Source organism: Ciona intestinalis, unplaced genomic scaffold, assembly GCF_000224145.3.
Source record: "Ciona intestinalis unplaced genomic scaffold, KH HT000098.2, whole genome shotgun sequence".
In the NCBI taxonomy this organism is placed as follows: Eukaryota; Metazoa; Chordata; class Ascidiacea; order Phlebobranchia; family Cionidae; genus Ciona; species Ciona intestinalis.
The window spans coordinates 582106-596323 of NW_004190420.2; the positions used below are offsets into that span (position 1 = coordinate 582106).

The 14218-nt window shown below is 40.3% G+C and overlaps 3 protein-coding genes across 4 annotated transcripts; 1 reads left to right on the top strand and 2 right to left on the bottom strand.

Annotated features, from left to right (window-relative positions):
- The first annotated feature begins 381 nt into the window (after positions 1-381).
- LOC100185427 lies at positions 382-5945 on the top strand. 2 transcript variants are annotated; one of them, XM_002125061.4, is made up of 10 exons: positions 382-719; positions 1055-2949; positions 3011-3154; positions 3214-3401; positions 3480-3554; positions 3706-3799; positions 3979-4197; positions 4314-4405; positions 4471-4578; positions 4648-5945. In XM_002125061.4, exons 1-10 carry the CDS (start codon positions 397-399, stop codon positions 5647-5649), a joined length of 4140 nt encoding a protein of 1379 aa, XP_002125097.3. In that variant the 5' UTR covers positions 382-396; the 3' UTR covers positions 5650-5945. The 2 variants fall into 2 exon arrangements, with proteins under 2 accessions (XP_002125097.3, XP_026694378.1); XM_026838577.1 differs by having other exon boundaries at positions 3244-3401.
- Positions 5946-6311: 366 nt separating this feature from the next.
- LOC100179959 (ADP-ribosylation factor-like protein 13B) lies at positions 6312-10264 on the bottom strand. The gene is made up of 7 exons (XM_002130329.5): positions 10097-10264; positions 9756-9814; positions 9609-9686; positions 8931-9106; positions 8709-8850; positions 7297-8540; positions 6312-6782 (listed from the first exon to the last, which is right to left on the bottom strand). The coding sequence occupies exons 2-7, from the start codon at positions 9811-9813 to the stop codon at positions 6702-6704; spliced, it is 1779 nt and encodes a 592-aa protein (XP_002130365.1). The 5' UTR covers position 9814; positions 10097-10264; the 3' UTR covers positions 6312-6701.
- An 11-nt stretch (positions 10265-10275) lies between these two features.
- Positions 10276-13886, bottom strand: LOC100182290 (sphingosine-1-phosphate phosphatase 2). The gene is made up of 6 exons (XM_002130226.4): positions 13181-13886; positions 12766-12937; positions 12290-12379; positions 11939-12071; positions 11522-11642; positions 10276-11042 (listed from the first exon to the last, which is right to left on the bottom strand). Exons 1-6 carry the CDS (start codon positions 13618-13620, stop codon positions 10748-10750), a joined length of 1251 nt encoding a protein of 416 aa, XP_002130262.1. The 5' UTR covers positions 13621-13886; the 3' UTR covers positions 10276-10747.
- Positions 13887-14218: the final 332 nt, after the last annotated feature.

Genomic DNA, 14218 nt, shown 5'->3' on the forward strand with positions numbered 1-14218 from the left:
AAACTTTCATAGTTTTGTCGAGTAAAGCATGCTGACTGTTTTGTTTGTGTTAGTGTGGGGAAATAGTGCTGCGGAAACGACTTGTAAACATGAGTGTTTGTCTGGAATAGTATAGTAGGGTGGGAGAAGATGGGACACCTTTAGCACATAATATCCAAATACCCTGATCGTGTTTTAAACAATTAACAATGGTCTATAAGAGTCGTGAAGATATAGTTTTATAAATCTTTGAATGTTTCTTGTTTACTATTAAATGGAATGAGAAATTAGAGTTAAAAGGTGTGCCATCTTCCCCCCACCCTACTGTATATTAGTAAAGGTGTGTCATCTTCCCCCCACCCTACTTTATATTAGTGTAAGCTGCTAAAGTTGTTCAGTGACACCTAAACTTAGTTTATGCATTTAAAATCGAATAACTTTGTAATAACCCACTCGTTTTATTTCGTAGTTGTAGAAATCGTATTCAAAGAAACAAATCTAGCAACTAACGAAGAACCTGCACATGTAATCACGGAAGAAAAAGAGAGTGATCTAAAAGACGCTGTCCCATCAACAGAAGCTGCAGTGGTGGAAACTGACACCAACATTAAGCACACGGAGGAAAATCCGCCAGCAGAACAGGCGGCCTTGTGTACACTTCCTAAGCCGAAACGTGTCAAGAGTGGATCTAAATTAAACAGCATATTGGAGCGTCTCTCTCACCGTCAAGAGCAACAAAAGTAAGTTAATATTGTATGATCGTAAAAAGTTTGTGGCGTTGATAATCTTTCTTAAGGATTTGTTGTGTCCTGGTGTGTTCTACTTAGGTGTGTAACCTTTTCCGATTACCTTAAATTTTAGGCATAAGCCTGTACCAACCTGTTACAAGTCGCTCGTGAATATACAGCGTTTAGCTCACTCGCATTTATCAGCTCACAGCCAGTGATTGAATTACGAGGATTTATTACGTAATTGGCCGCTTAAAATAAGCAGCCAGATAATGCAAAATGCACTTAAGATGACTTAAACTCCTCAAATCAGTAGTTGTTTAACTATATGTTTTTAATGATTTCAGGGTTGCTAACCACCAGGAAAACAGGCGAGAATCAAATACACTGTGCAATATCGATAGTGAGAAGTCAGCTACAATGCCAACAACGACGGGAAATGTTTGTTTAAACGTTTCACGGGAAACGAACCTTGGAGCTAAAAGTTCTGACATCGTCCAGACCGAAAGACAAGCCATGATAGGAGTACAGTGTATACAGAATAAAGAAATGTCGCAAAGCTCTGTTTGCACAAGTACTGAACAGCGGTTGACCCAACAGCAGCAGCAAGTCGTTTCTGTGGGCCCACAAACACAGAGACCGGTTCCGTGGCCACTTATGAGGGACCACGGCAAGGCGACAAGATATCAACCGAGCTTTCGAAATCGGATTGATTCACATCCTCCTAATCTACAGTCTGATCAACCAACAAGGTATCGTCCGAGTGCTGTTGGCAATATTACGGCGGAGCAGCCATTTAGACACCCACAAAGTAGCTCTTTCAATGCTCCACACTCGAGTGGATATAAACAGGAAAATTCGACATCCGCTTTACCCTATTCAATAGTTGAACAAAAGCACCGCAACAGGCGAACGAACAGTTTAAATGAAGTCGCAAAATACAGGCACCAACATGCGGCGCCAAGCTATCGTTCATCGGGCCAGATACTGACTTCCAACGGGGCGACTTCATTTCTTGATAAATGCTGGAGCTCAAAAATGAACACCGTGGCGGCAAGTGGCGTTCCACGGCGAGCCACAATACCTGGACCAACCCGACCGGTGCAAGGACTAAGTGGTGCAACACCTGTCAACAAAACGGGAATATATTCCAACGATGCTCCTCTTGATCTTCGACACCCAAGCAAAATGCCGAAAATGGAGTACGCGGTAACCGATGACGGGGTGTTAGATTTTAGTATGGCAGCTCGAAACCGTCGCTCTAGCGGCAGTGATGGTAGTAAACCGGAAAGTTCCGTGAATAGTTCATTCGTCACAAACCGAAGAAATTCCCAGAGTTCTTCACGTGCTATTCACAACAAAGTCGCTCTACATGCTGCGCACTCCACAGGCCATCAAACAAATCAAATTTTACCCGCGAATATACCGTTGAAGTTTCATGACGTGAGGTTCGACAAAGGCCGTCAAACGCATGGCGCCGGCATCGGCGGGAGGCCTTTAAAGGCATTCAGGAATGTGACGCCAAGACCGCTACCCACACTGGAAATTGGAAATCGAAAATTAATCCCTAATCGACAAGGTTTTGGGGCAATGCAACCGTATGAACAACCGCTATTTCGTCAGGGGTCCCGCGTGGTCACCGCACCGAAGAAAAGACCAAGAGATAAAGTAAAAGAGATATTCGTACCTTTTCCACCACCAGGACCAGAATTTAAAGAAAAAATGATGTACGTTACACAGAAAAGAGAAACTTTGCCGGTGTACAACAGGCCGCCACCAGACTATGAGGCAAGCACGAAAGCTATTCAACATCAGCGACCCAAGTACGGTCCTAAGTACCCGCCAATGCAAAACAATTTACCAATACCTGCCTTTAACGAAACGCATTCCAATTGTAAAGGGGTGCGTTACGGCGTGCCGGGAAATACGTTCAAGATGCCAGTTTGCAGAAGTATCGATAACGTTTCTTCTCAGCACCTGGACAAAGAGGTTATGAAACGATGCATTAGCAAGGCTCAGCATGAGCTTAATCGTCAGCCGTACGACGCTAGACACCAAACCAATGTATCAGCAAGCCGAGATCCATCGTACGGCTCACGGAATCCGGCGATTCACAAGTTTGTTGCTTGCAGTCAGTCATCCAATCGACCACATTGCGAACGTGCGCATCATAACCAAAAACATGCGGTGCCTTTTCCAGGTGGACCGACACACCCCCATATTGCACCCTACTCCGCCCCAGGTACATCATACTAATATGATCATTTGTACGTTGTTTTAGTTTAACCCTCAACATTTCTTAGGCGTGATGAGACACACGACATGCCCCACCGCAACGAATAGCAGCAATGTTCCCCCTCCATTGCCTCGTGTAATGTCTTCCAATAGCAGAACAACACTAGAAAACAACGTTTCCATGGATACGGAAACACTGACAAATTTAAAAAGTAAGGCTATTAATATACAATGTAAGGTTAACGTTGTATATCACGATATATGTATTTAGCGGAAGAACATATAATGTTCCCGAATTCAGACAAGCCGACTTCGCCGAGAGAAAGTCTCACAATGACTCCTGGATTTGATGAACCTGCTAAAGACGACAAGGAATTAAATGAACAAAATGTATCTGCGCCAACTTCTCACCAAAAGGACGTTTTTACTCCCCAAACTGGTCCACAAAATATCACCCAGGTAATACACACAACTATTGATGTACCAGTGCGGTACATCGATATTTTTTAGTAGTCAGCTAACTTTGTTGTTGTACAGCTACAGAAGGGGTTGACTTTGAACGAAAAAAGTCTCGTCGCCAATTTAACAAGCAAGGAAGCAGAGCTGGGCGCGGTAAGTATCCGTTATTGTAATGAATCCCTTTGTTTAATAATAAATTTTACCTTTGTGGGCTACCGAGAGTTTTTCGCGAATTACGCATACTTCTGCGTTTTGTAATGTTAGTATATGTGTTGTTTTTAACCGCTTGCCATCTTTTCAATAGCCCCAGGGAGATTCCAAGTGTGGCGAACTCTACAATCGTTCGAGCAACCAACTGTCTCCAAGCGTAATGTTTTCTGTCACACCAGCTTGCACAGGTAATCGCGTATTCTAACCACGTAAAGCAGTTACTATATAGTCTCTCAACTCTATATTCAGACACGATTGTTTCACTTTACTTGTAATAAAAAGCTTCACTAATATTTTTTCCGCTGAAACTCCGCATCGCTTACCAAAAAAATCGCATGAAACCCTAACCCTACCCGTTTACTTTCAGTAACGAACAGTGCACCGCAATACATGCTAAAATCAGATTTGCACTCCAAATCTATATTCTCATCAGCTTCAATTTCCGTGGAAGACGCGCTTTGTAATAATGAACTCAAGGAAACAAACCTCTGCAAAGAAAGTGCAGATAACGTCACCCATTTAAAGGAGACAAATCTTTCCAAAGATACCACCTTCTTTGATGAATCTAAATCAGAAATGACAAACGGTAAGTCAAAGTTGCACTAAGAAAGGCCAAGCTTGGAGGTATCCCAATACTTAAACTGAATACTAGGAGGAGTAAAAGCACAAATCAATAAACGTGTCCGTTGTTTTTTTTAACAGGTAATGATGAAAATCCCAACAGCGAAGAGGACAGCGCCAAACCATCAAAAAAGTTCGTTCAGAAATTAAAACTGCGGGCAGTGACTTCACAGGTAAACACTGTGGTTTTCATTTGGGTATTTGCTGCCAATTCTAACGACCTAATTTGCGTATTAAGGAGAGAGACGGTGCAACCGCAAAGAAATGGACGCTGGTTGACGAGAAACAGCTGGCACAGGGAGAATCGGAAACTTCCAGTACGTTGATTAAAAACAACGAAATATCGGTAAATAGTTCATTTTTCTAGCAAAATAACAACATGGAATATTTGTTATTTTATGACCATATATTTTAGAAAACAACGACGACACCACTAAAGACTGAGAATCGGGGTCGTCAGAAAAGAAAACTGGTGAGATCAAAGAAACAGAACAATGCTGAGCAACAACAAACAGCCGAACAAGCAAATAACTATTTAAATATGGCACCCCAGCAAACATTCACGAAGCGTCTTGACTTGTACTCGGTGAAAATAGCACTCTCTGCACTTGGATCTGTAGGTCTGCCAATCGTTTCTTTAAGACAGGATTTGAATTTAAACGCAGGCAAAACTCTGGTACCAATATTGCCTAAATTACCCCAGGATGTCGCGACAACTGTTGAACAGTCTTTGGCGTCACGTGACTTGGGTAAATGTACATCTCCTACTGATGCAATCGATATAAGCGATCGCTTCCATGTACAAGTCAGTTTTTCGCCGCAGTGCGATCACGACGGGGTTTTCGTGGAGGACAAAGTAGTTGTTGTCGAAAGCACCGAAGAAAAATGTCGAAATAATGAAGAAAAATGGAACCAGATTGACGACCCAAACTCACTAAGATTGGTCAGAGCACAGAAAAGATCGTTTGCCGCTTCAGAAATCGGTGATATAGAATACGTGCCAGCTGTAAACGGCGACCATTCCTATTCGAAAACATCGAGTAGCGGAAACAGCAGTTCGAACTCGAGTCCAGAATCAACCTTTGTAAACCATGCGAAGAGACGAGCTTATCCAAGTGTACGTTTAGACGACAATGACCTTATTTCTGGAGGCAGAACTGAGTACTTGAAGGACGATAAAAACTCTTTGCAAATAAAAGACGAAGATGGAAAGTTCGACCATCTTTCTACTGAATGTGCTGCTGAAAACTTGACAACTTTCGGATCAAAATGTGGAAAAACGAATTTAGCGAAAGTGAAACATTTTACTCGTATTATGCCGGCGATATCCATTCGGTGCGGGCGCAACAAGCTAACTGGTTCCGTCGAACAGAAGAGACGGTCAATTCGTAAATACTCCAAGAATTTCGTTTCTTAAATGGTGGAGATCAAACCGTAGCAAATGCCCGCTCGCAAAGAAAAAGACAGCTACTCGTAAACTGTAAACGAAGCGAAGAGTAGTTTGTCTGAAGTTAAGTTTACTTGTGCTGCTCCTTTTTGTGTGATCGCCAAAACTGCCATATATACACACCTGTTTACCTTTCCTTGTTTGAGTTTCGTTGCAAAATGAACAGCGTTTAACCCAACACATCTGCCAGCTTTTGATACACATCATGTATACAAACCGTTCGTGCTTGCTTGTAACCGCCCAAAGGTGAAAATAAGTTTCAATAATTGTGTGCTTCTTTATTATGTCCACAGTGTAAAAGGTACAGTCACAGTTATATGGGTAATTAATGGCGTTTGCGAGGATGTTACTTTTTGGGGTATTCGCGGAATTGATTTAGATCCCTTGTGGAATAGAAATCCACGTTTTTCTTGACAGCAAGTCATTTAATTCCAAACATAATACTTGCTAGCTATACGCGTTAAGTGAGTTACGTTAGAAGCATCCAGAATAACTCGGTGATTTAATATTTCCTGTCCCTGTCAGCACACGCGCACAGTTTAGTAATTTGCATAAGTATATAGTAGTTTGCTTGTGCAAGAAGAACCTGTTTGACCGTATTGTTACTGATTTAGTTAATACTGTTTGTACTCACCATGCTAATTTTCTTACTTTGCAGTTCTGCAAAATGCCTCCACATATATGTCACACATGACACATATATATTTATCATTTCAGTCGCAATATTTACAAGGTACACAAACTACCATCTGGCGAGCAGCTGTACCACACCGTTCATGCTTCATTTGCTACACAAGGTACACGTAATTTGCGGCAAAACAGCAGCCGCAAAAAAAATGCCAAAGATTCGTAATTTCTATTATTAACTGAACTGAACTTCAAAACCATGCGCTGTAATATAACGTTCGCTTCACAGTGCTGTATACAAGTCTTCCAAAGCTACACTGACTTGAAGCGTATACCGTGAGAACACACAACAGATTAGTACAAAACTCGTGGCAATGCTGATTATTTGATCGTTTTCACGCAGAAGTGATGATTTCTGTCGAATAGTTTCTTTCCGGAGTCATCTCACTTGACGTAGAAGGCGTGTGATCATTTAACTGCAAGTGAAGGTAGAGTATTATACGACGAAGGTAAACATAACATGTGCTAATATTCCTTTTAGTAAGGTGGGGTAAGATGGGATATATTTTATATAGTAGGGTGAGGGAAGATGGGACACCTTTAGCACATAATATCTAAATATCCTGATCACGTTTTAAACAATTACCAACGGTCTATGGGAGTCGTGAGAACATGGTTTTATAATTTTTCGAATGTTCTTTGTTTACCACTAAATGAGATGAGAAAATAGAGGTAAAAGGTGTCACATCTCCCCCCACCCCACTGTATTTATCTATTCTCGTCCCACTTGGTATTAAAAATAAAGAATATTTCGAGAATTATATAACTGTTAAAAGAGTCTTGTTTATTAAAAGAGCCTCACAATCAGAAAATATTGGATTTGGGTGGCATCCCATCTTACCCCACAGTACTTTCTCTTTTGGTACATAAATTATATCAATGTGTCAGACTGTTTGTCATAAGATATGGATACACTCGTAACGTTCATACCTCCATCACTGACATCACGTGATTTGTGTCTGGAAAATCGTCATTTGATGACGTCACGTGAAAGGTTGAATCTCCCACGCTTATGTCTGTATCTGCCTGGTGTCGCTGGGTATTACGTCCCAGGGGAAACGAAAAACGTATGCTGGCAATGACTGACCAAACACCACCCCGCATTGACCTGGGAGAACGAGTCGCTTGTTTCTCGATGGGTTGTGCAGTTTGTAGTACAGTTGTCTCGGCAGCAACTTTAACTTTACGTCGGACTACCTTGTAACGCTTTCCTTGCGAGTTCGTTCTGGGAGATTCCGTTTTATAGTTCGCGGTGTTTCGCATCAAGATTCGTTGGCGATTAATTGCAGAAGCTTTTATTCGCGGAGAGTTTTCGAATTCCATTCCACTCGTGCTCTTAATTTGACGTCGGATGATTCTTTTCATCTTTCGTGTCTCTATATCCGGGGAAGGAAGCCGTATAACTTTCTGATTTAACCCCTCCTGCCTTATCTGTTCGCTCTCGTTATCAGACACTTGTGAAGTACAAGCTGTGCTTTGACCCAGCTCAACCGAGTTACTGTCTTCTACTTTTTGTTCACTAGGATTTATTTTGGAGACCGTTTGCTGCTGGTCACTTTCATTCATGGCATTCGGCCGAATAAACAATCGTCGTATTTTATCCCAACCACCCTCGGTTTGTATTTGTTCGGCGTCATTTTTCTTTGCCAAGGCCATGTCTCTCTTCTCTTTTAACTCGTTTATCCTTAGCATGCTACCAGGTCGTCTCTCATACTGCGGGTCGTGAGGGTTCGTTGAAAGCGTGTCCACCACATGACTTCCGTCACTTGGTGGCGTCACTTCAACTTTGCTGTGCCCACGTGACCGATTTAAATTTTCTACGCCATCACCCACTCTGGACACAAAGAAATCTTGTATATTAGAACGTATGTCTGGAAATGAAAACTGTCGCTCGTTTATAGAGTCACAGCTGCCAGATCGTCTCCTTGCAGCTTCTAAACTAGTAGAAACATCAACCGACTTGCGACTTGTGTATTTAGTCAATGCAACCGCTTTTTGCTTTTTCTCAATTTCCTCGTGTTTCTTTTTCTTGGCACGCACCGCTCCTTTCTTTTTTTCCTTTTCACGAAGTCGTTTTATTTTCCTAGATGCGTGGCCAGAGCCGAGCACCGCACACAGCCAAGTAAACGCTTCAACTACACCAGTTCCAGTTTCGGCAGACACGAATTGTACCTCTAAAAAGCAAAATACGGTAAGTTGGAATAAGATGGGTTATGTTTTAATTTTCTCTTCTCGTCCTAGGAAATAAGGGATTTTAGTGCTAATGTTATCTCATCTTACCCCGTAATACTATAAACTGGTTTACAAATTTATTATGTTCAAAATGTTTCATGCTCACTCACTGTATTTCCTTCCCCTCGTGTTTGAGTTTAAATCAAGTTTTTCCTGAAAATGGCCTGACGTCATAGGTCGCGTCATATTCTCGGCCTTGTTTACAATCACGAGCAGCGGAACTCCCTTTCTTTCGGGTCGACTCAGAATGTCCTGCATAGAAACCGAAATAGACAAACAAAGTGCAAAACCTGGCCACCACGTTTAAAGAATGGTTTAAGAAAGTTTCTCACTTCAATCAGTTCCTTGTTTTCGTTCATTCTTCCCCAGTCGTTACAGTCCAGGACGTATACGATAGCAGCGGCTGTGATTAGATAATGCTTCCACAACGGGACCATTTTCTCTCCGCCCCCAACGTCCATCACATCAAGTTCAATGTCGTTAAATGGTAGGATCTCCATGTTAAAACCTGCGCGGATGAATATTTAAATGCTGATAGATGTCATGAATTTGATAAACACTAAAAATGTTGGGGAATATGATTCCAGGTTTGGAACTTGTAAGAACATAATAAATATACATTGTTTGGACCGTCGATAATGGCGTACATTTACAAGTACAATGGGGTGAGATGGGATACCGTTAGCACCAAAAACTAGATTTCCTTTTCTTGTTTTTAAGGTTTAACAACGCTCTTTTAGAGTCGTGGGACTACGGTTATATAATTCTGTAAGTTTTATTTAACATCAATTGAGACGAGAAAAGAGAGTAAAACGTACCCCGTTGTACCCCACTATATTTTTATACACTGAATACAATGAACATAATGACACAACGTCGCATGACTTGAATGTTAGTTAAATTTAAAACACACTACTTCTATTGGTTTATAATGATGATTGGTTCGCACATAATAATCATCACGCAGTACGGCATGTATATGAACAGGTATGTAGCTTATTATAGCTCACCGAACGTCGGGACTGACAAAATCTTTTTCCCGGTCAAAAGCTTGTAAAGTATTGTTGTCTTACCAGAGTTTTTCAACCCTAAAATTTGCAGGATGTAAATTTTAACATTGTACGAATTTTAGCGGCGGTTGTAAATATATAACTCACCTAGCATAAGAACAGTTTCTCTTCGTTTCTGCAGTAATCTTGTCATTATGTGTCCCATTCTATACAATGTAACGCAAATTTAAACTTCCCTTACGTACTAAAGGCACTCGGGGGAGGATTCAGCAGTCTATACTTAAAGTAACCAGAAACAATGCAGTGCACAAAACACAAGCAACGGGGCAGTGCGGTCGCAACAATAAACGTCACACAGAAACTGACTATACGAGGATACAATGACTGCCAGCACGATCTAACATGATAACATCACTGTTTATCAATATTAGTCAAATATATATATATGCAGAATAAACGTAGTTCATGGTTGAAAATTACCGACTTACCACTAAAGGCTCACAGTGTAGACGAGGATCCTTCCATTACAAGAAACAGTAATTTAGTGCAGAAGCTAGTCTACCTGTTCTATGTACAGTGATTCATATATGGACGATGATCTCACAGCTTTGTTGTGTTCACTTGCACCGTACACGGAGTCACTCCTAATTATTTTATCTTGAATCACTTCCCGGTTGGTTGGCATTTATTCCAAGCAAACTAAGCTGTCGTGGTGCGACATTCAGTGGACGTTTAAAACACGCAGATAAGCATGCATGGTTCTGCTTCGTTCGGTACCAGTGTTTTGAGATAAAGGACTTAGTGCATATCATGGCGTTAGAACACAATGTTAGTAAGAAGGTATATATATATACGGTATACAAAATAAATCTTTAAGGCATTGGGTCACAGAATGTACAATTAAAAGGTTTTCTAGCTTGGAGAAAGAGCGAAAATGAAACTCAACAAACGGACGGGTCGCTATTGGTAAAAAAGTGATTAGAGCGGCTGATTTAAAAATACAACACCTATTCAACCTTTGCATTATAGTGCGAAAACAGCTGGCTTGCAAATAAACTTAAGGGTACGATGGTTTGATTTTCTGTCCATGCATTATGCATAGGTTTAACACTGGAGACGTGAACAACTATTGGTGAAAACTAAAAGGTTACGCCGATTGCTTCAAGAATGATTGGAACCATTCCGATCCCGACGAATGCAACGCAAGCATATGTGATGAACTTGTATGCAACCTCAACGTCTTTTCGTTGACGGGCGTTGGGATCGTTTTTCGATACACCAACGGCGTGACAAACCACGAACAGAGATAGGTACTTGAACATAAATCGTGATAGGATCGTGATGACGCAGCCGATCATTGCACGAGCAAAGCCGATGTATATTTCTTGGAATGTAGGTAGGTTGATATCGTAGGGCAAACTACCTCTCGGCTCACTAAGTAAAGATGAATGTATAAATTGAAATAAAGTACTTTCTTAAATGAATGAATGTAACTTGGTTTATCCTCGCGTGGGCAGAAAACGACAGACTTTTAACACGGCTGTTCTGTTTTATACACCCCGTGCCAGCTTACGAGTTATCAAGTATGTTACTTTGTGGGTAATAATTGTTTGAGATTTTTTTATGTGCGAAGCTGATAATTTGGACAATCCAATCATTAGTGACCGCTGGGTTGGAGTAATTGCCAAACACACAATCTCGACCCGCTAAGTTGTCTGTATAATTTAAGTCACATGTTTAACAGCTGTTAACACACAAGGCCAGGAAGTGATGAAATAAAACTACGTCACTGGTCCTACGCACAATAAAACAAAGCACATAAGTTCTATGAAACGAAGTAACATAATAAATAATGCAAGCCAAATCAGACAACAACTCTGCCACTCCAGACAATACTCAGAAGTTTTACTCACAAAAGAAAGCCATATTGATGGTGCAACCATGAAGAACAATGACAACCTGCCCCTACACCAAGTATGATAATCGTGTCACCTCTGGTTGTACTGTAGCGATCAGTGTTTGGGTAGATTACACCTTTAAAATTGAATACATTAAGTATACTCAAGATTTAAAAGATATGGTTTTTAAAATGAAACAAGACCTAAGTAAAACAGAAGATCATTGGTTAATCATTAAATGTAACTCCAAATATGCAAACAAATAACCACAACATTAAGTAGCAGAATGAAGCAAATATATTTGACTTGCCATGCACAGTGTAGCACCAGGATCATAGGTTAACTAAATGCATGATTTAGCTTCTGAATTATATGTACAATTGCAAAGTAAACCTAACATACATGAAGATTGATGTTTACAAAATGACTCACCAAGTAGGAAGTGCGATGTTATGATGATCCATGGGGCAAATTTACTTGTGAGTGTATATTCATCAACCAATTCCATGAATGGCCAACCAAGGATAAGATAAGCAGCAGTAAGGGTAATCCCAGCCATAACATCCTAAAATAAAAGGAATTGGTACAGGCATAAAATCATTATTATATATCACTATAACTAGTCAGAAATGAAAAAATGAATTTTAATATTCCAACTTTACAACTAATACAGCAGCGCCAGCATACAAGCAAATTTATGCCAATTCATGACTAAAATGGTGAAGCAAGGATATACCACAATGGCTGTTTTAGATTTATATGTCATGTTTACAATATGCTTACCAAATAGGAATGCATTCCAACATAAATTCTGCTGAAGCCCACCAATGCACACCACATACATGCAAGAAGAACTCCTAGCTCCCAATTGAACTGCAATATAAAATGTATAATTAGCAATGTTAACACACATGTATAACTCATTACTTTTATCTACAATACTTAATTTAAGAAACCTATCGATTCTTATGCGTAAGTTAAATGGTTAGGCGTACTTTTGAGGTTAGTACGGTACTGTTGGAAAGTACTGTTTGAATAAATGTCACCTTTTTACTTTAAAAAGTTATAATAAAAGCGGTTTCATTTCATGCATCCCATGCAAGTCAACAAGTATGCAACTTTTTGGGTGATTGATTTTACAACTTGGACCAACCATTAGTGACCGCAGGCATAAATCAATTAATGTTGGGTGTCTTGCCCATTCTACACAAATAGTAAGTAAAAACAATTTTACAAAACCAAGCAAAGCAGTATCTTACCACATATCTCCCATTCATTGCCATTAGCATTGAGAATGGTAAAGCAGTTCCAGCAATCGCATGGGTTGATGGTATTCCATATTCTGCTGCTACCCTTGTTTCAAGTTTGAACACAGGTGGCCAAGTTGGTCGCGGCCATTTTATAATATCCTTCAATGCCTGTCCTATGTACCTGGATAATTATAAAATAAAACTTTAAAAGTCATCATTTTCAACACGTTTTAGGTTCGAGACCTTTGGCTTAGCCCATAAACAAAATACACAAACCATAAAGCTAAATAGTAAATATTTTCTATGTTCCATTTTATTCGAATAGTTATATAAAAATTACTGTAATTTTAAAATATTTTGGCCATGTGTCAAAGCATGTTGAAAAACAGGAATATGACATGTACACAATGTAGGTTATACTTACATGGTTACCACCCAAACAGTGATCATTTTTCTTCCAATAAAAGGATCCATGTTCCAGAATATGCATGGAATACATGTGATATAAAATATTTCGTGTCCCAGCGTTGAACCGAACCGGAACATATGGTACAACAGCCAGTTGGTTACAACGTATGGTATGGTTGCACTCGGCTCTGTTTGTGGTTGACTACAGTCGTCATTCAACTGATCTACGTCACAGCAGGATGCTGGTTTATGCAATCTTTGCTTTAAATCTGACTTTGGGTGGTTTTTGCTGGCGCTGGAGTACAACGATTCTGTTCCATCTTGTTCCTCGTTTATTGTGCCATTTGATGTACTGTCTAAATTAAGTTTTGCCTCTTGTAGTCCACATAGTTCTTGAAAATGTCGGACCTTGTTAAAGTCCATAAAATAATCAGTAAACCTCCAAAGCAGATCCATTATATTGAAACTTAGTAACCACTCACAGCGCCGACAAACTATCGTTGAAAGGGGCGCGCCCACGCTGTTATTTATACTATAGCAACCAACGAACGTTTGCTTTACAATCTCTTCTTGCCAGCCCCGTGACAGAGCGCATGATCTGTATGCTCAACGAGAGAATAGAAGAAACAAAGCGCAAACCGGCAAGCGCTCCGAGTGACAAAAGAGAAATGCATTGCCAGCACGGAGTACAAAAGTTTAATATTCACACCAATTGTTAGGTTTACAGCTACACAATGTTGGGAAAAGTGCAAAGTAAGCAGAAAGCACTTTGAGGGTAAAGGGCAACACAATGTCTTACAATGCCATTATTAGTGCTGATAAAGCCTCACAATAAGTCGCAAAACAATGGTGCTATATCGCCATGGGGGATTTGTTCTCGTTTAGAAGTTGTTCCAAAACTATTTCTTGTGGTATGTTGCCCGATATCTGCTGGGCGCATGCGGCAATACAAACAGGTGTACTTATATAGCGCGTTGAATGCACGGTCATCATTCTACATCTTTGACAGCCCCTTCCTATAACCTAGTCATATTACAATAATTGATATTATAAT

What these genes read in the sequence shown, in the direction of transcription:
- LOC100185427 (XM_002125061.4), top strand. Translation starts at nt 397, where the DNA reads ATGCATTTAAAATCGAATAACTTTGTAATAACCCACTCGTTTTATTTC. An exon ending in GTCCACAAAATATCACCCAG is followed by an intron (nt 3,402 to 3,479) that starts GTAATACACACA and finishes GTTGTTGTACAG; the next exon opens with CTACAGAAGGGGTTGACTTT. An exon ending in TAAATCAGAAATGACAAACG is followed by an intron (nt 4,198 to 4,313) that starts GTAAGTCAAAGT and finishes TTTTTTTAACAG; the next exon opens with GTAATGATGAAAATCCCAAC.
- LOC100179959 (XM_002130329.5), bottom strand. Translation starts at nt 9,813, where the DNA reads ATGGGACACATAATGACAAGATTACTGCAGAAACGAAGAGAAACTGTT. An exon ending in AAAACAAGGAACTGATTGAA is followed by an intron (nt 8,851 to 8,930) that starts GTGAGAAACTTT and finishes GTTTCTATGCAG; the next exon opens with GACATTCTGAGTCGACCCGA. An exon ending in ACGTGATGTCAGTGATGGAG is followed by an intron (nt 6,783 to 7,296) that starts GTATGAACGTTA and finishes CTTCACTTGCAG; the next exon opens with TTAAATGATCACACGCCTTC.
- LOC100182290 (XM_002130226.4), bottom strand. Translation starts at nt 13,620, where the DNA reads ATGGATCTGCTTTGGAGGTTTACTGATTATTTTATGGACTTTAACAAG. An exon ending in ACTGTTTGGGTGGTAACCAT is followed by an intron (nt 12,938 to 13,180) that starts GTAAGTATAACC and finishes ATAATTATCCAG; the next exon opens with GTACATAGGACAGGCATTGA. An exon ending in CATCAATATGGCTTTCTTTT is followed by an intron (nt 11,043 to 11,521) that starts GTGAGTAAAACT and finishes ATCTTTACTTAG; the next exon opens with TGAGCCGAGAGGTAGTTTGC.